General features: G+C 38.3%; 2 protein-coding genes across 15 annotated transcripts in view; one reads left to right on the plus strand and one right to left on the minus strand.

The window, feature by feature from the left end:
• RALGPS1 (Ral GEF with PH domain and SH3 binding motif 1) overlaps window positions 1-24,731 on the minus strand; it is a 120,283-nt gene that overhangs the window by 55,852 nt on the left and 39,700 nt on the right. The gene's annotated exons all lie outside the window — the stretch shown is intronic.
• ANGPTL2 (angiopoietin like 2) lies at window positions 401-23,027 on the plus strand. 2 transcript variants are annotated; one of them, XM_056352990.1, is made up of 5 exons: window positions 401-757; window positions 9,544-10,400; window positions 20,143-20,336; window positions 20,575-20,845; window positions 21,379-23,027. In XM_056352990.1, the coding sequence occupies exons 2-5, from the start codon at window positions 9,593-9,595 to the stop codon at window positions 21,576-21,578; spliced, it is 1,473 nt and encodes a 490-aa protein (XP_056208965.1). In that variant the 5' UTR covers window positions 401-757; window positions 9,544-9,592; the 3' UTR covers window positions 21,579-23,027. The 2 variants fall into 2 exon arrangements, with proteins under 2 accessions (XP_056208965.1, XP_056208966.1); XM_056352991.1 differs by lacking the exon at window positions 401-757 and having other exon boundaries at window positions 9,543-10,400.

Raw genomic sequence — 24,731 nt, forward strand, 5'->3', positions numbered from 1 at the left:
GCAGTGCAGCGGCGCTGCCCCGAGTAACGCGGCCGCGCTTGCCGCTGCCGCCCGGCCCGAGGGGCAGCCGAGGCGCGGACAGCGGCTGCCCGGCAGGCCCGCCCGCTCGGACACTGCCCCGCGACCTCCGCCCGAGGCCGAAGGTCATCGCTTTCACACGCAGGGGGTGCGGCGCTTCTCACACTGGTCGGCGGCCAGCCCTGAGCCGGTGGCCCCCGGGGCTGCGGGCCCGGCCGCCGTGCCCGGCCGAGCCCGCGGCTGCCGGCGGCGTGGCGAGAGGCAGCCCCGGGCGAGCGGGCGGGCCCGCGGCGGGGCCAGGAGGTCTGTCGCTGGCGGGTCCCGGCGCCGGTGGGAGGAGGAAGCGCGCTTGTCCAACCAGCTCCGTGCGGGCCTGACTTACTTTTTTTTTTTTCCCTGCCTTTTCCCCCCGCCAGGATGTGAGCCTGCCACAAAGGAGCCGAAGTCCGAGCCAGGCTGCCGGCGCCTGGCGCGGGGCGATGGGCGCCAGGCTGTGAATCCTAGCGCTGGGCTCGCCCCTCTCGCCTGGAGAAGGTCCCGCCGCGCCGCCACGGCAGCGGGGCTGCGCCCGGGGAGCCCGGCTGCGGGGCGCCTGGAAGAAGAAAAACGGAGAAGCCTCTGGCAGCCCGCCGCCGCCGCGCAGCGCTCCCGAGGCTGCCGCGGCCGAGCGGCCCCGCCGCCCGCTGATGGAGGCGCGCTGAGGGCGCAGCAGCGCAGAGCGCGGCCCCAGCCGGCCCGGGTAAGGCAGAGCGCGGCCGGCGCCGGGGCCCCCACGGGCGGGCGGCCCGGGGCGGGTGGGGGGCGGGGGGGACAGTGCTGCGCCCCGCGACACCCAGCTAGAGCCTGCTCGTTCCTTTCAAAAAAAAAAAAAAAAGAACGAACATAGTAAAATACAGCTGTAAAGATAGTTGAGACATTAGACGCAGTGTCTCACGTTGAGACACAGATGCCAGGCAGCAAAGAGCCTTCTTGCCATGATTTTCAGGAATATGAAATCTTTTCAGTCTCATTTAATTCTGTATGTAACTCTGGGCTTCATGCTTCCTCTAATGCACCGAAAATGTATGCTTGCCTTTCAACAAACTTTCTAGGACATACTAATTTCTGTGGTCACTTTCCTAAAGGACCACCTGTATCTCTTAATTCAGTCTTACCCTCGTGTCTCATCACGGGGATGTAAAAGTTCCTGGAACTTTAGTCTATACAATAAGTATTTGAAAGATTTTGCAAAAATTTCATTTAAAAAAGAACCCAGCATTTACGAGTACCTCTGTGTAAGTGTTACATATTTACTGTATGATCTAACTGCTATTTTTCATGGGCAAAATGAGTCACATTTATTAAGACATGAATCTGTTTAAGGACTATTATGGACAATCTGCATGCGCACATATGAGCACACACAGTATGAGCACCTTTTAGTGGTGATTGGATTAAGTGAAAATAAGGTGAGGCCACTGTTAAGGGAAGCAACAACAAAAGCAGTGCCCTCTCAATAATTACATTCCACATCTATGACAGAACTTTAGTAAAGCACAAAAAACAATCCACAAACAGCATGACTAAAATTCTTGGTAATCCAGACAGAAAATTTGTACTTCTTATAACTAAATAAGCTACCTTTTGCCAAAACTTAAAAAAAAAGTTACATGGCAGCAAAAGATACATGGTTTCTTGCAGCACTTGATAGTACTTAAAAACAAAAGCTCTCCAAGAGCTAATTAAGTTACTCTCATTCTGAAGCGTTGATTTAGTCATCCATTCCCCTCAATGAAAAAAGTTTTCCTTTTAAGAATGAACTAGCGTTTGAACTGAAATTTCACCACAATTTTAAGTAGACAGAAAAGCTGAGTACAGAATACATTGTAGTAAAAGTATCCAAAGCAATTAATTGGTTTCTGATAGTGTGACACTGCTTACAATGTAATTTGTAACTAGTGGCAACCCCCCAAAAATCATTCCCCCTGTGAGTTTGGGGTTAAATTGTTCAATTTAGTTTTACATCATGTTTTCATAATTGAAGCTGCATGCTGTTAGGTGTCAGCCCTTCCTTATCCTCCATTATATATATTTACTTTGAAACTTCAAATGAAACTTTAAAGCTTTCCCTAATACATGTGGCATGCACAGTACTGTGCTGTATTTTCACTGTGAATTGCCATTTCCTTTTACGAAACTGGAAAAAAAAATCCTATCTGTGATCAGGTTTTTAACAGCAGTACTCTTCATCTAAAAATCAAACCACACTAGTTAATTCTGAAAGAAAACCCATACCAGTGGAAGTCTCTCTCCTTAGAAAAGGAGCAAAAATTATTAAGTCACATTAAATATAAAGATTACCTGAAAAATTGGGAGGATAGATTAATGTAATTCCATGCAAGAGAATGTTTGGGAGAAGGAGTAAGAACAGAGCTCTGAGAAAAGGGGCAGGGACTAAGAAAGAAAGCAGCTTCAGAAAATTCATGCTTATCTATCTTATCACAATGATGTTGTGAAATCCAGATCATATTACTGGCCTGGTGCCTGGAACATGCCAGCTAACTGCAAGTCCACAAACACTGACTATCAAAGGATACTGCAGAAGCAAGAACTAATGTTTGTTAAGAAAAAACCAAAGCAAGCCCTCTGATCTTCATTTTCGACACCCTTGCTCCATTGTTTTTACAATCCAATTAAAATGTAAAACTGCACTGATCTAAAAACCCCTTTTAGCATCAGAGACAAAAGTACTAAAGAAACAGTGAAGATCTGTTGCTGTTTTTAATGTTTCTTCATGATAGAAATGTGAATTCACACAATCAAACAGTTTATCTTTTCAAGAATCAATGTGGTAACAGCTGACACTATGCCTTTTGCGAATGCGTCTTCATTTATATGTCTAAATGCTTGAGCAGTTTGCACAAAAGGTACCGCAGCATGTAAGATATGTAGGAAAAGCCAGCTCACTGAATGACTGCTAGCCTCGTTATATTAATTATGGCCAGCACACAAGAACTGATTAACCCACAGAACTGAATTTTGTAACAGCAATTTAGCGTAGCAAAATGAACTCAACTGTATGTAGGATATCACTGCTACTGGTTTCTTCTAAGTCAAAACAACTGTACAGGGAAAGGTCAGAAAACTGTGTTGTGCAAAGAGTGTGTACCTCATCCTTCTTATATATGTGTTTTTTTCATCATCTGGGTATTTCTGAAAGGCTCTGAAGTATCAGTTTTGTTACGGTGCATTAGATTCTGGCATGTCAGACCTGCACACACTCTCACCAATCCAGCCTCTAGACTACAAGCCCTTGAGTCAGAGCAAGTTACAAGGATGGGAGCAAGCTGTCAGTGTTGGACCTTGCCTATCCACTCTTTAAAGAAATTAAACTCACCTATTAACAACAACAACAAAGAATGTATGACACAAATAAAACCATGTATAGAAAATAGAGAGTGAAATAACACACACACACACACACACACAAATTCTGGAATTAACTCTCTAGGGGATGTAATACTCTGGGAGCCTTTTTAGGGAGGCCGAGTGACAGCGATAGAAAATGGTAGTGGTTTGTTGTAAAAACAATAGTTGTTATCCCAAAGGTAAAATGACTTAAATGGAGAATCCTATTTTATTTTGACAGTTTACTGAGCACTCCTGCCTAAGTGTAAAAAGTCACATAGGAAAATCTACTCCTTCACCTTGTTTACCATAATTATTATAACTGAAGCCCTGTAAACTAAAAATGCCTCCTTAGTTCCTGAGCTGTGACATACAAGCCATTAAAAATCTAGTCTCACTTTTTGGAGAATTGCTTCTACCTTCATTATATTACCAGGTTCTGATGTATTAGATCCTCAAACAAAATTGATAGTGTTTTTTCTTAATTAGATTACCATTGTAATAAATTCAACTATACTGCCATTCAAATAGTTAACGAAGTCCCCAGAAATCCCCTTCTCTAATATCCTAGTTCTAGCACAGAAAATTGCCTTCTCTGTAAAGCAGTCCCCAAGGATAGACAGTGTCACATATCGCTCGTACAAAAGCTGCATTTATGTAGCTCAGCGCATCACACTTTCATACCTACAGTCCTCTGGCTTAATAACAGTTTACTATATATAGAAAAACAAGAGCAGCAGCAAAAACCAGTTTACTACTTTTACCTACTGGGTTCCTTTATGTTCCTTTCCTGTAGGAGTAACCCATGCATACCCATGCAATTTAAGATAAATTTATATTCCAGTTTGAAATCTAGGCAGTTGTTTTCCATGTTTGTCTTAGTTAAGAGGTTTTCCACACAGGACTTACACAGATCATTATTTTGCTTTTGTATTTCTCCAAAAGGCTATACTACAGGTGGTGTCTTCCTTCAATGTCAAAACATTTCCTCCTTGAACAGACTTGTAATCCAAAGCAAAGCATAATAAAGTTCAGTGTTCAGCCACCACGCAGTGTTCTTCCTATAATCTCAGCTCTTTTTTTGCAAAACACTGAAAAGCATAGCTGTAAAAAGAATATTGTATGAACTCCCAGAGGCAAGTTGCCAATCTCTCAATGGCTGAAAGACTCCACACTGCAAAACTACTTGAGGTCTAGATGCAACACGGCCCACAACATACACTCAGGCTTTCACGAACACCTTTCTTTCCAAAGCAACACTGCAAACATCTATTTTATGAACAAATTTCACGCAACAAAGAACAGCCATAGCACTGAAAGACTATTGGCAGTATTTTCAAATAAGCTTAACGATGCTTTATTTTGTTATTACAAATATATTTTTCATCTGATGGAAACATACCTTTGTTCTCTTCTGTAAAAAGAAAAGCCCAAGAATGAGTAAAATATTTCATAAAACCTGAAAGAGATAGTCAACCCGTCTATTTTGTAAAAATGAGATCCTCTGAAGCATGGCATCAGAACTTATAAATAATGAAAAAGGTATACGTGTTGAAATATCCACAATGAAATGTGTTCAAGTAGCTTAAAAAACATAAATTAATGCTTCCTCTTATGGCAAGCTGATTAAAAAGTGAGCATTTGCCAAACAGTGATACTTTGCACGTAGAAGTATTTTTGCCTTGTATTATTTCAGGATCATGACAGTGATTAAACTCCACGATGTGAAACACCTGCATAATTTTAGATGGTGAAATACTCAAATCATGTTGAAATATGTATAAATTTCAATATATCTGTAACAATCAAAAGGCAATATATTTTGACTAATCAGAAGTCCCATATAAGCATGGGAGAGTACAGGACAGAAAAATATTTCAAAGCACAGCCAAAGAAAGATTTTCTTTACATTTTCCCTTTAAAGGACAGGAAAAAACAATCAAATCCTGAAACATCTGATACCCTTTCAGAAAGTTTATTTCCTCTTTTTTCAGCAGATCATGGGAACATCCTCAGTTGGGCAAACAATGAACAAACAAACAAACCAACCTATTATTACCTACTTTCAGTTATATACACAGATAGGGGCCAACATTTAGTCTACAAACTGAAATTTCAACCAAAGCACTTATGCTGGCTAGGAGTATGAAAAATACTATGATTATAATCCACACAACAACGCTGCCACAAGTTTTCATACAGATGCAGTTATACTAGCAAAAGACAAATAAGAAAAAAAACCCAACACCAAAACCAGCCATTTTGCCTGAATAAAGCAATCTATACTGCCCAGTAGGGTAACCAAACACAGTTAGTTTGAAGTGTATCTGCACTAGGGCAAGTTTGTGCCAACTGAACTCCCATGAAAAGTGCTTTTACGTGTACAAAAGTCTTGAACAGCCAGAATCTGGAAATGAAATTATTACAAACTTCCATACTTTTCCTAATTAGAAGTTCTATTTGATTTTTGATTAAAATGACACATATCTATCTTTCTAAGTGTGCTTCTTTCACTTCTCCTGTTTTTTGTTTGTATGCTTGCTTGTTCAAGTTTGTCAGTGTGCATGAGGATAAAAGACAGACGTGCTCCATTTCCAGTAATTAAGAAAATCTGCACCAAACCTACAAGCATGCTTTTGTATAGTGTAGCTTTGTGCAATGGTGAGCTTGAAAAGTGTACAGCTGCCTAAGTGCAGTTCTGCGCTGGGGACAAATATGGTCCAAGTGATACAGTTCCCTCCCAGTCCATGGCAGAAGAGTTACTGGGAGAGGGAGAGAGGAAGAGCAGGGCTGAGACAGAGAAACCGGAAAAACAGCAATCAGCAAGCAACAGCACTAGTTAAGTATAAAGAACACTAGCTATTACTTGGCATGAGCGCAATAGAAGAAAACTGAAAGCTAGTGTGTTAGACATCAAATAAATAATATCTTCCTCTCCCATGGGAAGAAATTCTGATGTCCTCCTACTCAAAGGGGAAGACACTAAAAAGCATTAAATTCTTCCCTGAAATTGTTCCTCTGGCTTCCCTCCCCACTTCCTCCAGTAAGCTTTTTTCTCCCTGAAAGATTAATCATTGAGAGTTGTTCAAATAAGCATGGTTTATGAATGTCATTTAAATCCAACTGCAGAAAAGAAAGAATGCCATTTATGTTATGTAGTCCATCACAATATGGAAAAAATAGGCCTCATTCAGAACACTTTTTTTTTTTAATTGAACAAGTACAGACAACAAAAGACTTAAGAGATCACTTCATAAACAGACTGCAGGAAGAAGGACATCTGAAGACAGTATGGTGCTTGTTTCTCTTGGTACAGGAGCATTCTCTTACCAATGTACTTTTCCTTCCGGTCTTTTTTCTTACAGGAAGAACACCTTAGAAAAAGTGACATGCAGGCAAGGCCATGAGAGAGAAGCATTTCAGCATGGCCTAATCATGCTGGTGTCATTCACTGATGGCTTACCTTCTGCAAATAGTGGTCAAGCCCCAGAAGAGGCATCCCAGAGAGGTGGCTGATGCCCTGTGCCTGTTAGTGTTTAAGAGGCATTTGGACAATGCCCTTAATACTGTGCTGTAACTTTTGGTCAGCCCTGCAGTGGCCAGGCAGTGGGACTAGATGATCATTGTAGGTCCCTTCCAGCTGAAATAGCCTGTTCTGTTCTATTTTGAAAGATGTTTGAACTGATACGTTAAGACGAGTCTGATGAACGCTGTTCCATTTTTTTCCTAAACAGTTCTTAAAAAAAACTGGGGGAAAATCAAACTGTTATATGTTGCTCTGTATTTCTTCAGCCTGGAAAAGAATGTGCACCCCAAATGCTCAACTGAAGACATGAGATGCTCTAACAAAGACAAGTGAACTGAGGAAAAAATTAGTTTCTTTTCAATGGTCACAGTAATTACAGTTGGGGGGGGGGAAGAATTTAAATTCAAACAGTGAAATAAAATCCATTTTACACCTATATGTGAGACACATTTGCAAAAACAGTCCATCTGTGCAGGAATATGAGCCCTGGAAAACTGCCAGGGTTTCCAAGTGTGACCTGCTGTGCAAATGCTTATTATGCAAGTTAAAGCTGTCTGGGGTGAATTTATGTTCCCTGTTTTCCAGGGCTCCAAATACCATTCCTTTGCTTACAGAAACCATGTCAAACTGCAAACTCTTATCTCATAAGTTTTCAAGATTTTTGACAAGTTCTGAAAAGCACAATTCCTTTCCATTTGCAAAACCGAAAGTGAGTTTATTCCAAATAAGAAACTGAGGCAAAAAGGTATATCCAAAAACTTTAAGAAGGATCAGGTCCTGGCGCTTTTGTTTGAAACATTTACAGTAAGTTCTATGGTTTACTGCAAAACAACAGAAAAAAATCAGAGTGACTAACAACCCTATGAATAAGTATTTTAGCATGCATATCCATCAGTATCTTGAAACTCAAAAAAATTTCTTAAAACTCAGCTGCTGCCTAGAATCACAGGACAATTCAGACTGGATGGGACCTCACCTTGATCTTACAAAGCAAAGCTAATTTCCACATCAGGCAATGCTGCTCAGAGCCTTGCCTAAATCGAAACTATGTATTCCCAGGAATGGAGATTCTACAACCGCTTTGGGGCACTGCTTTGGTCCTTTGTCACACTCACTGTGAAATCCTTTTTTTCTAAAACACAAAATGCATTTTTCCTGCAGCAATCTGTATCCATTGACCATTATACTTTCACTGTGCACTTCCAAAAAGAATCCATTTTTACAAACACCCGTTAAGTAGCTGAGGACAGCAGCAAGATGTCTCCTTCACCTTCTCGTCTGGAGGCTAAACAAACCTAGCTCTTTCTGAGGCTCCTCATATGTCATGTCTGCCAGCCTCCAGCTATCCATGTGGGCAGTGCTCAGCTGGACTTGTGCCAGCTTCTCACAGCTGTTACTATTATCATTTCAAGTAATTTAAAAAAAAAAATCATTGTACTAAAGATGACCAAGTAGAAAGGTGACAGTTATTTAAGCTTATTTCTTGTTAATTCTTATTTCATGTGCAGTTTTACAAGCAAAGAAAAATATGATGGCAGCACCAACAAAAAGCCGGTAGAAATACATGCTAGCAGAGTGCTGTTCAAGCAGCTGATAAGACTGGTCTGTGACAAGGGCATTCCTGGCAATAGTGACAATGCTAAGCTCATGTTTCCAAGACAACTGTTGCCTACAATGTTCTGGTACTGACTTACTTCTTAAGAGACTGCAATGCCTCAAATTTCCACCTTGGCTATGAATCTCCTCTGAGAACTAAGTTACTTTAATTCCACCAAAAGGGTACTGTTGCACTACATCAATAAACACTACTAGCTAATTTTAATAGCTGGGGGTCATCTTTGCCCATCATGCACATATGTGTTTTTACCCTTCCAAGAAAGGACTAAGAAGCTAAATGATCAGGTTGAGTGTAAAGACAGTGTCTATAGTAAGAGTCACAATAAATATTTTAGTTGTAAATTCTACTAGTCTGAAAAACCAACAAATTTTACTGCCTATGATATCTGGGAAGTAGAGTTTTTATTTCATAATTATAAGGACTAATATGGAGTAAGTTTTTCCTTTTTTTTTTAACTATGAGGTTCAATACTGCTGACTAAAGTAAAATTGTTACATTTCACCTAAGCTACATCTCCTGCAACATATCTGCAGTTGTAAAATACTGCAAATGAGGTATTTGATATTTTTAGAACTTTTAACAGCACATATTAACTTACATTCCATTTACATTTAAAAGTTATATTTGTAACTGTAAGAAATGAAAATATAATTCCTATTAAAATGAAAACACCAATCCTGGAAACTTTTGTGGTACTTGCCTAGAAGAAAGAACTCTTCAAATTCTGGCATTTATTACTTAGTTTCTTGTGGTTCTTGGCAGGGCTTAGATACACTAGCAACTAGTAACCACAGTTCTGGCCATAGAATGATACAACTATTGCCCAGGACGTCCTTAGCCAACAGAAGATCATGCTGGATAAGAAAAATACCTCATTTGTATGCAGACATACTAGTTACTGTGTAGTATTTTGTAAGTTGTAGAACAGATTATCAATTGTAAGTTTGCATTGATTTCCTATTTGTTACTTACTATTGAATTTATTTTAAAACAGATTTTAAAAGCTTCTTTGCAGAAGAATATTTGACCAGAACTAGAGGATCATGATGACAACAAGATTCATCTGTTTAATGCTAATCGCTGTTGTGGGAGCTACTGCTAGCAAAACACAGGAATTTGAAGGCAATGATGAGGAAACAGAACAAGAATTCATTTATATGAACAGACATAAGCGTTCCAGTGAGACACAGGACAAATGCACTTATACCTTTATTGTACCTCAGCAGAGAGTGACAGGTGCCATTTGTGTTAATTCTAAGGAGCCTGAAGTTCTACTTGAAAACAGGGTAAATAAACAAGAATTACAGTTACTTAACAATGAACTTCTTAAACAAAAGAGACAAATAGAAACTCTCCAGCAACTGGTAGAGGTGGATGGCGGGATTGTTAATGAGGTTAAACTCTTAAGAAAAGAGAGCAGAAATATGAATTCTCGTGTCACACAACTCTATATGCAGTTACTACATGAAATTATCCGAAAACGTGACAATGCCTTAGAACTTTCTCAACTTGAAAATAAGATTTTGAACCAAACTGCAGATATGTTACAGCTTGCAAACAAGTACAAAGACCTAGAGCACAAGTACCAACATCTGATGTCAATTGCCAACAATCAGTCAATAATAATTGCCCAACTGGAAGAACACTGTCAAAGAATGCCACCCATAAAGCCACTGCCACAAACTCCACAGCCACCAAATAAAGTATACCAGCCTCCTACTTACAATCGCATTATTAACCAGATATCTACTAATGAGATTCAGAGTGATCAGAACTTAAAGGTTCTGCCACCTACCTTACCAACTATGCCGGCAGTTACTAGTATTCCAACCTCAACTGATAAACCATCTGGTAAGTAATATTATTGTTATTGATACATCTGCATTAGTTTCTGCTACTATGCAGTGGGGAACATTTTAACTGTAATATAAAAAAAATGGAGACAGTATTTATTTAGCAAAATAAATGCAAATTAATTATTTTTAACTAAGTGAGATTTCTTAGATCTGAGGTTGTCTGTATATCTGTCTTGTGTATTTTTAATATATGTGTTGTACAAGCACAGAAAGGAAGCAAAAAAAAAAAAAGAATTCTGAATGTAACAGATTCAGATACACTAGCCCCACAGATTTTTCTCATGTTAGTTTGCCAGGACAAACCCACCATTTATATTATATGTTTGGGATAAAGGAGCTGCAGAAAAATCTTACTAATCAACAGTCAATCATCTAAATTTTATTTACCCTGTGCCCAAGACAGAACTGTTACAATTCATGACATCTGAAGGGGTTTGACACTCTTTGTGTAAACATTTATGAAGTTATTACAGATTAGCTGATCTAGCATGTGATACTTTTTGTGCTCATGTAACTCAAAAAGGATTATGTATCTGCTCTGTACCTCCTACAGGGCACTAGAGCTCTAAGACAGGAGCAAAGGGAAGCAAGTGGTAGAACAGTAAGGGATTATACACAGCTCTCTAAGAGTCTTAAGAGTTCTGCTGTAAGCAAGATTAGAGGCATCTGAAATCACATTAGAGATCAATTGATCTACATGATAAAGTAGTAACAGGTAAAGAACCCAGTTTCATATATGGTGCCACATATTTAAAAAATGTAGTTCAAATAATATGTGTCCCATACAAGAGAAGTCTGTTCTTCAGTGTCTGGGCAACATGTACTTGCTTCAGAAAAAAGATAGGGGACCAAAAGATACCTGAAACTAAGACAGGCACACAAACTGCACTCAGAATGTATTTCAAGGCTATCTGCAACATATTCCAAAAGACATCATCGAACTCTTTAAAGTTATCAAATAATACCACTGTCACATTAAAAAACCAACACAAACCAACCCAAAACAAAACCCTTATTTCTCCATGGGAATATCCACAATGAAATAAACTTGAGCAGGCCTTTCAGTCTAAAGCAGTCTCTAAAGCACTTTGCTACAAAGCAGTTTTTCACAATATTGCCAGAGATTAACTCACCAAAGCTTGCATTTTGGCATGCAGAACCTCAGCCAAAAATATCATGATTCTAATGGTCTATGTAAAAAAAACAAACCAAAAACCAACAACAAAACCCCAAACAAACACAAAAACAAAACAGAAAAAATTCACGTCTATTACAATTTCTTTGGAGCAATACACTACAGGATAGCCTCTTTAATAATTACATCTTGACTTCGATCTCAGAGTAGGTTCAAGCTTTATTTCCTATCTTTCTGTAAGTGAAGTATCTTTCAAGTGTTAAGACCTTTCCCCTTCCTGTACACTCTTGTGCTTTTAAGTACCCAAACTGGAGCAGAGGCTTCACCATCACAGAGCAGAAGAGAAAAGTTACTTCACGTGCAGAGTACTTTTGTTGATCTATCCTCATACAGCACCTTCCTTTTTTGCAAAGTAAAACACAGACTTGTCAGCAACTTACAGCCCTCTAGAACCTCTCTAGATCTTCACCTGAGGAAGTGCTGCTTTGCTTATCCAGCTATTTTTCATGCTCATCTCCAGAAGTCCCTTCCTAAGTCCTCGATTCTAAAATAAGATTTGACACCTGCTACTTCTCCCTTATCTACGTAACTTATCAGAAAAAGAAGTCTCACATTTCTTCTGCACAAATCCATTACAATGCTCATTTCTCTCTTTATTTTCTTGTTTGCAGCAGCTTGGTTTGTTGAAGCAAATTTCTGACAACTCAAGTTAAGCTATTCAACTGTTCACTTCCAGGGTATCCTCATCCCCTCTCCTCACCTTCCTTTTTGGGCAAGGAACACGTAAATACCTTTTCCTCATCCTCCAGAATATTCTCCCCTCAAAAAGCACATCTCAAACAAAATCTTATCCCACAATTAATGCTGTAAATGATGCTTCAGCCAGGTGTTTGGAATGCACTAGGAGAAACCCACAAAACCACCCCTACCACCCCCCAAAACAAACAAAACCCACCACACAACTCCCCAGCCACTGGGAAAAAATCCATTTGTCCAGTCCTTTCGATACTATGTCTTGAGTTCTCAACCTTTGCCAAAGCTCCTGGCTCTACTAACCACTGATCACCCAACCTGTGCAATGAAACTGAGGCAAAATGGAAGAAAAATGTTAAATGCCTTCTCAAGTTTAATCTGTTGACAGCTCTCCTTCCTCACAAAGGATCAGACCACTATTTTCCCTTGATCACAGACTTACTAGTGTCTTACTACTCTCAGTAGCTTTATTTCATTTTATATGTTTTGTCTGCACTGTTGGGTTTTTTTTGGGGTGGGGGGCTGTTGGTTGTTGTTTTGTTAAAAACAAAGAAGGAAACCAACCCCGCAGACACCAGCCATGCCTAATACCTGGAGCTAGCATCTGCTTTGTCTGAGCCTTCTTCATATCTCCAAAGCTACCGGAAAGGTCATGATTTAGCCAGCTCAGTTTCTTATCCTTTTCCATAGCCACCTTCTAAAATAGCAAAGTCTATTGCAATGTCCTCGGAGACTCTTCAACAAACTCAAATTCTTCACTTGTACTGACTGTCTAAAGCATTTTCTCTGTACACACTCTGAATTTGCTAGTGTCTGTTACATTTAAGTTCATTTTCTTCGTTTTGCTTTCCACTTTCCTTTCTTAAGAATTGTGGCCTCTGTTATTTCCCAACCACGATCACCTACACTGCTTTCCATTTCACATTTTCAGTCAATTCTTCTCTACTAACTAGGTTCAAATGTAATATATCCTGTGAGTTTTTGCTTTCTCTATTTTAGGTATCTATGACAACCTCATCCCTAACAAATTCCAAAAACTTGCTATGTATTTTTTTTATTTGCTGTATTCTTTTCCCAACCAAGAGACAGCTGGAAGAGGTAGGCAACAAGTGTCAAAACCCACACATTTAAGTTAATTATGTACATAAACTGTGTAGAATGTGACTTCAGTTATTTCACTGTTTTAAAACACACCTTGTATTTCCCTTTCATTTGTGTTAATGATTCAAAATTAATTAAAAGCTATGTGGACCCAAGCTTCCAGTTCCCCATGAAGCACAATATACGATTACAGACTCTCACCAAACCCATAAAAGTCATATACAAGAGCCTGAAATATGAAATCTAATTTTTGTAAAAAATAATGCAGTGTGGTGAAAGTATTAGTGCAGAGCACAATTAAGTGAATCTTTAATTCATAAAAGCAATTTACATGGACCTGTTGGAGCAGGTCCAGAGGAGGGCCATAAAGATCTCAGAGGGCTGGAGCACCTCTCCTGTGAGGAAGGGCTGAGAGAGTTAGGGCCGTTCAGCCTGGAGAAGGGAAGGCTCCCCGGAGACCTTTGAGCAGCCTGACAGTACCTAAAGGGGCCGGCAAGAAAGCAGGAGAGGGACATTTTAGCAGGGCCTGTAGCAACAGGACAAGGGGCAATGGCTTTAAACTAAAAGAAGGTAGATTCAGAGTAGGCACAAGGAAGAAATTCTTTACAATGAGGGTGGTAAAACACTGGCACAGGGTGCCCAGAGAGGTGGCAGATGCCCCATCCCTGGAAACATTCAAGGCCAGGCTGGACAGGGCTCTGAGCAACCTGATCTAGTTGGAGATGTCCCTGCTCACTGCAGGGGGCTTGGACTAGGTGGCCTTTAAAGGTCCCTTCCAACCCAAACCATTCTATAATAATCCTAGCACCCTCTCCTTTTTATTTTTTAATTGCACATTAAAAAAATATTTGAGAAAATATTTGAGAACATGTTTAGTACAGTTTAATTATTCAAGTTAAGGTCAAGAAATAAAATATGATTAGAGAAATTTTTTATTAATCCAAACACCATTAATGGCTGCAGAAAACAGAAATAAAGGAGATGCAAGACAAAAACGGTTGGGGAAAAAAAAATAATCACGTGGTTTGGGTTAGCAGAACTGCAGATGCAATTTTAAGACTTATTTCACCTTCTTCAACTTGGCATAAATGGGTGCACATCCAAAGCAATACAGTACATCTCACACAGTCAGTTATCAAAACCTGTTCTGGTCTTTATGTAACATAAATGTGTGGTCTCTTCATTACACAGCTGTATCTCCATCCTAGACATCTAATACGACCAACATTTTGTAGTTAAATGCGTTTGTGCCAGTAAACATGTACTGTTTAGATGACAAAGGTACTATTCCTCAAAGGTCTGCCTCACTCCCTAGAAGTGATTTTATCAAAATTATCTGTCTGAAAGTCAGGATGCTCTCCTTTTTCAAGGGAGAACAAGATGAAATCAGAAGGAAGACTTACATTTTGTTATTGTAAAACAACAGTCCTAGTAAAAAAACCCATCCTTTTCTCCTAACAGTGGCACATAAGCTATAAAGGAAGTTTACACAGTTGCTGCCCAATTTTTTTTGCAAAAAAAGAGGCAATATCTGCTACTGCTGGCCAACCAGTAATATGAGTGGCCCAATCGCATTTACCTTAGTCAAAACAGGAATCTGAACTGGAGAGCATAGTAACTGCCACAGAAATGAATTTTAACCAAATTAAAGAGAGTTCTATACACATGACTTATAAAGTGCTCATCTTATTTCTACATGAGTATTTTTGAAACAGCCTACTCTGTAAGTTACTTATAATTCAAAATCTTAAGAGCAGTGGCCCTTTCTTTAACGACTTTATGCAGTACTAGGATACTAGACTCTTGTGCTTACACTCAGAGGAAGGCATTTCAGAAAAAAACATTATTATGGCTATGATCTAAAACAAGACAGTAATTCTGAAGTATTTCTCTGGCATATCTGAAGTGGCAGACTTGAGAGGCAAGACACAGATGAATAGCATCTTGCTAGAAATTTACTAGTAACATTTGAAGCACTGGGAATTTCAGAGATGTCATGGTCTACTGCCTCTTCAGATGATAAAAGCTGATGACTACATAACAACAACATCAGCAGCAAAGCAGAAAAACATGATGTAGATAAATTAAAGAACCCCAGCCTCACAGTAAAATGTTCTAGAGAAAAGAAGCTCAAAGAATGTATTGTAAAATGTGGACATCATTGGATATAAAATAATTTTAGAGATACACACATTATAATAGACAAGTTAATTTCTCTGCAAGATCTACCATCATGCTTTGATCCACGCATTTCCCATAAAGTCTTATTTTATGAAGTGTAAAAAAGATGCCCCAATGCTCCTGTTGTGCATTCTTTGCAAAAATAAAAGAAAATGTAAAAAATACTTGGTTTTGATTCAGAGTAGAAGGATTTGCAATTTTATCCATAAATGGTTTACTTCAAATTCTTATTTGTGCATTCTTGTTTCCCACTTATGCGCAAAAGAATAAGTTAGGTAAGTTTAATCCTCTCTGCGAAATACTGAACATGTACACATCACTGAAATTCTACAGAAAAATAAGAAAAATTTTAAAAATATCAGTAAATAGCCAGTAAGTCACCTGATGTCAACACCACGATTGTTCAAAATGACTGCAATTATATTGTATTCCATTCTACTAAGCAAAATATTAACTCCAAGTAAAATTTCTATAGTCCTATTTAGGAACATTGCTCCTTAAGACTTGTTTGAAAGAGCTAGAAGTCTAATGAAAGACTTAAGGATTAAATGGTTTAGCTGTGACACTAACAACAACCCCTTAGAGTTACAACCCAGAGGTTTGGGGTGGGAAGCAGGGCTATAACATACCAAACCCCAGCAACTTTGCATGCATTAATGCTTAGCAACGGCAAGTTTTAATATACCAATGCGAAAATTAGATGTGGTTTATCTACAACAGGTTTTAGTTTACAACATCAAAAAGTTTATCTCACAAGGTCAGTAACTCAAGCAGATCTGATACAATAATTTCTTAGAATGTAGAATTCTACACGCAACAGGACAAGCACTGTTATGTGAAGCACTGCTACATATTCTGCATAAACCAGAGTTACATAAATAGTTTATAAAAATATTCTGCTTTGTATGAATTTGCTAGTGCAACACTGGAAGATGACTAGACACAAGACAAATGAAAGATGAACTTGAAAACTGAATGAATATGATTCATCATCTTTACCCAACAAATCAACCAATTTTTTCTGAGAACAAAACATTTCCTAGCCAGTTACACCAATTGTATGAATGATATGAAATGTATGTTTTCTTGTGCAACTGCTGTGGAAGACATTATTCCTAGACAAACATGCACACAAACCAGTTTATTATACTCTACCAGATAAAACTTGCAGGTAAACATTTTAACCCCATGCTGCATTATAAAAAATACAGTGAAATAGTTAAATAATGAGCAGCAAGCAATGCTGCTAAGGTTAACGTAATATTAATATACAGTGTATGCTAATCTTATATGGTCACACACTTTTTCAAAAAAGGCATTAGTAGCATAGAAAATTAAACATACATAGTAACAAGACAGACTATATATTCATACCGCTAATTACGGCTTAATGAAGCCGGTGGTTTGAACCGATACATTTTTTAGGTGAAGCAATTCAGATTCTGTACTATCAAGTAAAAACTCTGGATAGGAGCAATTCAAGTAAGAAATACTGAAATGTGATCTGAAGATTATTTAAACAGGGTAAAGAAGTATTATGCCAATATATAAATGCAAGGCCAAGCCAATCATATGTGCTTCCAAATACTACCACTTAAACAAAACACACACATAAAAAAAAAGGAAAGAAAGAAAACAGATCCAAGAACTAGAAAATCGGGGTTTTAGCAAAATTTGATATAATAGCCTATCCGAAACATGGAGTTACAAACAACACAAAATAGCAGAATATTCTAACAAACAAAAATGCATAAACTAGAAGTGCTAACTGAAAAGATAAAAAGTTTTTAAGTACCATAGAGACTGTTTAAAGACACCCTACCAGAAATCCAGAACTATCCTTTCATCCCAAAAAAAGGACTTTGAGAAGACCAGGCAATCTTGTCATGGTTAAGCAGCTTGGTAAAAGAGCAGTATTACAAGAAAGATGACATCGCTCAGAGCACTGAAGTCACGTCCAAATCGGGAAATAAGAGAACAACCTATTCTGTCAGGTTAAATATAAAGACACATGAAAATCTTAAGAATCACTTGCAAAAGGAAAAAAGGGCATAATAAATCTGATTTCTAACACATCAGGAACAGGAAGCATGACTAAAAGTTTATAGGGAAATATAAGATATACTCTCAAAAATGAAGGCAACAGTAGAAAATCTAGATTAACTTTGGTATGAGTATTCACTGAGAGGACACTTTGAGGTTCCTGTGTTGACTAGGCTAGTGGCGAAGAGGGAACCCTGCAGGATTTATCTCAAACCGAAATGTTGGTAGAAGAGGATATAAAGCCAATGGAAAGTGAATATTAACAAACTGCAAAGAGTAAAGCACATCTGCCAAGAGTTCTAAAGGGAACTGAATATGAAACAATTAACTAATGTGTAATCTCACAGAATTGCCTTGGTATGTGAGGAATGAAAGGTGGCCAATGTGATATTGAAAAAAAAAATATTTCCACTAATAGATAGAAAATATGCTAAGAACAGTAGAACAAGCAGTAAACCAGTCTGAATCACACATCATCATCCCATCACCTTGAATAAGAATCAGCTTGGGGTTTGTAATACCAATTCTGTATCACTTTTAGAGGTATTTGAAGGGCTCAGTGCCTATGCAGACACAGTTCTTGTTGATAACTGTACAAGACACAGTTCTTGTTGATAACTGTACATACATATTTCCACAAAGCACTGAACAGGTTTCTTCCTAAAGGTGTTGAAATTAAGCTGCAAAGTACAAAGAGCGAGCCTCACATAAATAAACCATAAATATCCCTTAATTATTTTTTCATGAGGCAGAATTAGTCATGGTCTCTTATAGAGATCTGTGCTGGGGCCAGTCATCTTCAGTATGTTCCCTTTAATTTCTGGTGCCAGATGACAAACCTCAGACTATACAGCTCAGTAAAAAATTTTGGAAGTCTAACCACCTGTCATGGAAATGTAGTAGCACACTCTGCTTTGAAGTATTTATAACAGTTTATCTTCATCTTAAAGCACTTTCAGAGAAAAGAATCGTGCAGTAGAGCACTGTTGCCATGTGGCCTAAAAAACTTGCAAGATTAGAAAGCTGTAAATACATCATACGCCCCTATGTATTTATGAAGACAAGATGAAAGAACTGTGGTTGACTGTTTTAGGAGTTTCTTCAATAATGACTTTGAACTGACATGCTCTTTTTTGGTTTTGGTAAGTGCCACTCCACACACATTGTGATAAAATAAACAAGAGCAATGTGAAATACCAGCACTCATTACATTTGTCTTCTTCCACATCACAGAAGTAGCCATGCAACTGTGTCAGACAATACTGCATCTACAGCTACACTGCCAGAAATCCAAACAGTTAGTCACAACAGAAACCGAGAAGGGGCTTAGAAGCAGCACTCTAGGAACAGCCTGTGAACATGACTAAGGAAAGAAGAGCAGCGCATGGGTACAGATCAAAAACTTGGACTGCCTCTTGGTACACTGACTTGTTGATGAATTAGTCAAAAAGACCAAAAAACCCCCACCCCAACCCTTCAAAACACTGAGGTTGTTTCTGTAAAATTTACTTAGTACTAACTCAATTACGGAGTACGAGGCTAGCTCTATCATTACTGGTGTTGGAGAGCGAATTACGAAAAAGGGTAGATGAACTGAAATAATTTAGAAGATAAATTACTCTTGAGAGCAACATATGACTCCTCATTCAGGCGGCAGGGGGAATGAATTAGGTCTCTAATCCTAAGGATTCTTGTTGACTTCACCCTTGAACTCAGGCAGCAGAGCAGCTGGGGAAGTCTACCTGCAGGTATCACCACAGACTGGTAAATTGTTTGTATCTAAATTTCTCAAATTCTTAATGAATCTATCTATCTTTCCACTGGAGAAAGTGTCTATAAAAGTCATGAATGTACGATACTCTTTTTGAAAGTAAGCTCTTTATGGACTCTATAAACTCAAGGAAAAAAATGCACTTCTGAAAATAGGAGAGCAATATCTGTAATCTCTGTGAATGCGAAGTATTTTAAAAGTCATCTCATTTATCTAAAATCTCTCTCACAATATAAATGGGCATTCCATGTTACAAATCTTCATTTGTATCTTGTGTTAGCATTTATTAAGGTAATACCTGCAACAGTAACACCTACATTATTAATTTGTGCTGCCAGTTCCATTGTTAATATCTGTGTCAGTGACATTTTGGGGGATCTAAAAAGCTGAATTTCTCAAAAATAGAAAGAGTCAAACCACATTTGTTTTCTAAAGGAAATTATTAATACTTATCTATGGAGTCATTCATATTTTGTTTCTTTGACGATATAATCAATGTTGTAAGTGTGGCTGCCTTACAATACATTTTTAAAAAAATATCTACCTTTTATCAGTAATTAACTGTGAAATGTTCCAGAAATGAAGTTACAACAAATGAACCTGCCTGCAAACACTTAGCAGATACTGTACCTTCAATAAGAGGAAAAACAAATGTACTATTCAGCAGGAGCAAATCTACTGTAAAAATCTACCAGCTGAAAACTGGCCCTGCTCAGCTGCATTGTGATGCAGAGTCCTTCTGTTTTGACACAGGGCCCTGGAGAGACTGTCTACAAGCATTGGAAGACGGCCACGATACAAGCTCCATCTATCTTGTAAAACCAGAAAACACAAACCAGCTTATGCAGGTCTGGTGTGACCAACGGCACGACCCTGGCGGCTGGACAGTCATTCAGAGGCGGCTGGACGGCTCTGTCAACTTTTTCAGGAACTGGGAGACATACAAGGTTAGGACAAGTGAGCAGTTTAATGTTTTCTACCCTCTAAAATCATCAGTAGGGTCAATAAGAAAGGTGATTTTAGAATCCGGCCAACAGCTTACTTGAAAAGGAGCTTGTGTTTACCCTTCCAGAAGGGAAAGTCTCTATAAAATAAGTTACTGTGGTTTTCTACTTAAGAATACACTAAGATTTACCACTAAAACAGATACGCAACATTAACATGCTTCTCTTGCTTCCTTTACAGCAAGGATTTGGTAATATAGATGGAGAATATTGGCTCGGATTAGAAAATATTTATTGGTTAACAAATCAAGGCAACTACAAACTGCTCATAACAATGGAAGACTGGTCAGGTCGAAAAGTATTTGCCGAGTATGCTAGCTTCAGGCTGGAGCCAGAAAGTGAGTACTACAAGCTGAGACTGGGACGCTACAATGGCAATGCGGGAGACTCCTTCACTTGGCACAACGGCAAACAGTTCACCACGCTGGATCGGGACCACGATGTATACACAGGTACGAGGCCCCTTTTAGCTGCGTTGCTTTTTTTGCCTTGCTCACACCCCTTTTATTTTTTTCTTCTCCTTTTTTAAAAAGGAAAAATACTTAGACATACACAGACACACAAAAAAAGAAACTGCATTTTTGGAGATTTGTCAATTAGTAACTTCTGAAGCACAGACTGCTGTGTCAACCCTTATAGGTACTAACACCGAAACAGAAATTCCCATTGAAATATTTATCATTTACACTAAACAAGGGTGTGTAAACTACACTATGGGAGGTTATTTGAAACAGTAACGCAAATAAATTTTCCGGCCAGGGAACGCAACACTAATGAGTCTATCTGTAGAACCTAGCTACAGAGCTGGCTCCTGAAGAAGCCTAAATTCACCTCATACTACATAGTATCTACAAGTTAAACACGCAGTCAAACAAGCAAACAACAAAAAAACAACCACCAAAACCAAACTTGGTTTTGTGCTTTGCTTGCTTGCTGTAAGATTGTTCATTTACTCCTAAGACTGAATCAGAGCTTTCTTTTGCAGGTAACTGTGCTCATTACCAGAAGGGAGGATGGTGGTACAATGCATGTGCTCATTCAAACCTCAATGGGGTCTGGTATCGTGGAGGACACTACCGCAGTCGGTATCAGGATGGCGTTTACTGGGCTGAATTCCGGGGAGGATCATATTCACTGAAGAAAGTTGTTATGATGATAAGACCTAACCCAAACACATTCCACTGAAATAATTCTTGTGTTGGTTTGCTCTCTTGTTCTAAAAATCACGTAAAGCTATGATGTTATTACCTGGAATTATCTTTTCAGAAATGAGGAATGTAAGATATTGTACATTTATTGCTAAGATGTGAAGGATTGTATATTGTATTTTCAATAATCGTTCCAGGAAAAAAAAAAGCTGAAGAAAAAAAAGGAACTGAAATGACATAACATTCAGAACGTCTCTTGGTACTAAAAGTAGTTCCATTAAGCCTTTTAGAACTGGCAGTTTAGACGGACTGTTGATAAACTTTCTGGTTTTTATTCCCTGTAAATTAAGTCTGGATGGTAAAAATACCGCCATAACATTTAAATATTTTTGTATGTTATGTATAAATATTCTCAAAATACAGGAAATATTACAAACTGTACAGCAAGAGTTTTTTATTATTATTAGCAATCATTTGACACAGGAAATTATATCCTTTGAACTGTGTAGCTGGTATATGTACATTAGTGTGATTATTCTGATTTAATCTTTGTCAACTGCGTGAATGAAGTTAGTACTACATGATTTGATTTCGAGAGCAGATACCCAAACCACTACTGTCACGATAAATCCAGTCCTTCTCCTTCACTTTGAGCATTTTAATTATCTGCTCCTTTAAATCAGAATTCACATTTGATTCAAGTATTTTAGATTAAAAACACTAATGGTTTTTCTTACCAAAATGATGTAGCTACCTGCATATGGAAATTCATCCAGATTTAAAACATATAAAACATGCCGTATAGCCAACAATGTTATACTACACAATAACTGTCACAGTATTTTGTACCTGACTTCAGTCATTACCTGCTGTTAGCCTCTGTAATCAGAAATGGCTGTATATAAATTAAAGGGACTATCCAACTTTGCAGGCAAATGATGGATACCAATATATAAGCTATTTAATATCCTTAGCCAGTAGACGAAAATTATATAAAGAAGTAACCTGTAGCCAAGAGAAGTTATATTTACCATATTTCACAATTATAACATATTACTGTCAAATTATTAAATAGATTTACTCATCTATATTTAGAGGTCAGTCACAACTATGAAATACAGACTGGGATAATTCTAATATTATTCTGAGGTAGGTTTCTAGAACAGATTGTTATAAGACCCATTTCAAAACAACAACTACTAAGAAAAACGTAAGTTAAAGAGTGCGTATAAGAGGGAGAGCAAAAGCCTCTACAAGTTAACTATAACCTTCAGTAAGCCTGTAGAATAATTACTGTGTGTTTGTGTGCATGTGCTTGCACACTTTTTCCCTTATTACCTCATCACTTCTTTACAACAGTATGATGTGCATTAAACTGACAAGTGATGTAGCATGTGTTGTATATAACTGAAAGCAGGGTTTTTAATATATTAGATTACCCCTGTAATATTGTAATCTGTTAATAAAGCAACAAATGTTATTTTGACATGTTCAGATTTCATCCTCTTTTAGTTCAGATAACTCATAGCAAAGTACAGATAATTACTTACTTTCACACCACTCTGCCTCATGACTCAGACACGTAACTACTATTAACATGTGTGAAGTGTATAAATATTACAACACCAAAACCAAAGCAATTTTCAGCTGAATTTCCACATATCTCAAGAAGGAAGAACTTTCTGTAGGTCATACGAAAACCCCAAAATTTTCAAACAGCATTCAAACTTTATCTTCCACTGGTTTATCTACTGGACTATGGAAAACAGTTAAGTTTTAGGTAAGAAATATTAAATGCATCTACCAGCTCTAGATCCTGGCCACAGTGCTCTAACAATTACGACTGTAGTATTAAGGCAGTAAAACTCCTGCTGACATCTACAACTAACCACTGTTTTTTTCAGAAGAAAACATACGCAGTAGACTGATGCCTACATTAGGAGATTTGCTTATGAGCTTCTTCAATGTGCATGATGTGTATATGTACATTCAACTTATATGTCTGCAACTAAATCATCAAAACATCCTGAAAATACTTAGCATGGCAATATCCTTACGTCACGTTCATACTCCACTCTCTTCTTGCGCTCCTTTGGTATCATGCTATCACAGCATATCCAGGTAGAACACAACACATAACCCAAGGACTAAGATACAGGGGCCAAACACTGAACAATGCATTAGCCATATGTGTAACTAGTTTAGAAGAACTTCATGCTGCTGGCATAGAGCTAACTCCTATGGAGTGTTTGCTCACTTTTAAAACAGGTCACTATGATCATTACTTCCCTATACTCACATGCTGCGTGAAAGAAGACAGCAAATTCAAATACTCTTCGAAGTGGTACTTCATGGTCAGCTTGGTGACAGAATGCGGAGAATTGTGAAAGGTCTTAGCTTTTCCCGTTTCTGTGATTGTTTCCAATTCTTTCAATTACATTCTTGTTTCATTGCTCCCCAAAGTAGTACATCTCTGACAACACTACGCTGTCTAAAAAAATCACATTAAAATAATTTTCCTACCATTACCAAAAGCCCATCAGGTGAGTTTATACAGGAGAACTGCAGCACAATGGAGAACAGTTGTAACAGCTCCAATTCTCCTGTACTTCATCTTCATTTCAAGAAGTACTGTACAGCTAGTCCTGCAGCTGCAAACCTCCTAAAAACTTAGGTTGCTCTCCTGACTTTCTGAATTATCTCTACCTTTTTCAGAACAGTAAAGGAAATGGTAACTAAGTGTGGCTCCACCCATAGCATTTAGACAAAAGGCTGTCTCACAAGATTTAAGGAGACAACTTATGTTATGTTATGAAGTATCACAAGATACTTCAGGATACAACTCATGATTCTCTTACACACGTATTTCCTAAGACTTATTTCCTGAAACCATTAAATTATCATTCAAAGTTTTCACCATTATCCCACCATTATCCCCACTGTTATGTTCCAAGAAAAAAACCAACAAAACACCACAACTCAGTGAAACCTGCAGACTGTAACAGAACATACCCATCTTCATCTCTTCTATAACATACAGACACAACCTGAAAGATCACCTACAGTGAAGACAGGAAAAAGCTGTAGCGAGCCACTGCACCCACAAATTTTCAAAACAATGTGATTGCTATTTGTTCTTACATCACACTGGGGCTAAATGCTCCCAGCAGTCCAGACCAACAGCCTTGCC

The sequence above is a fragment of the Falco biarmicus genome, chromosome 9 (genome assembly GCF_023638135.1).
Source record: "Falco biarmicus isolate bFalBia1 chromosome 9, bFalBia1.pri, whole genome shotgun sequence".
Taxonomy (NCBI): Eukaryota; Metazoa; Chordata; class Aves; order Falconiformes; family Falconidae; genus Falco; species Falco biarmicus.

Excerpts from the sequence above, each read along its gene's own strand:
- ANGPTL2 (XM_056352990.1), top strand. The coding sequence starts at position 9,593 with ATGATGACAACAAGATTCATCTGTTTAATGCTAATCGCTGTTGTGGGA. Across the intron at positions 20,337-20,574 it reads GGAACTGGGAGACATACAAG|CAAGGATTTGGTAATATAGA; the intron begins GTTAGGACAAGT and ends CTTCCTTTACAG. Across the intron at positions 20,846-21,378 it reads GGACCACGATGTATACACAG|GTAACTGTGCTCATTACCAG; the intron begins GTACGAGGCCCC and ends TTTCTTTTGCAG.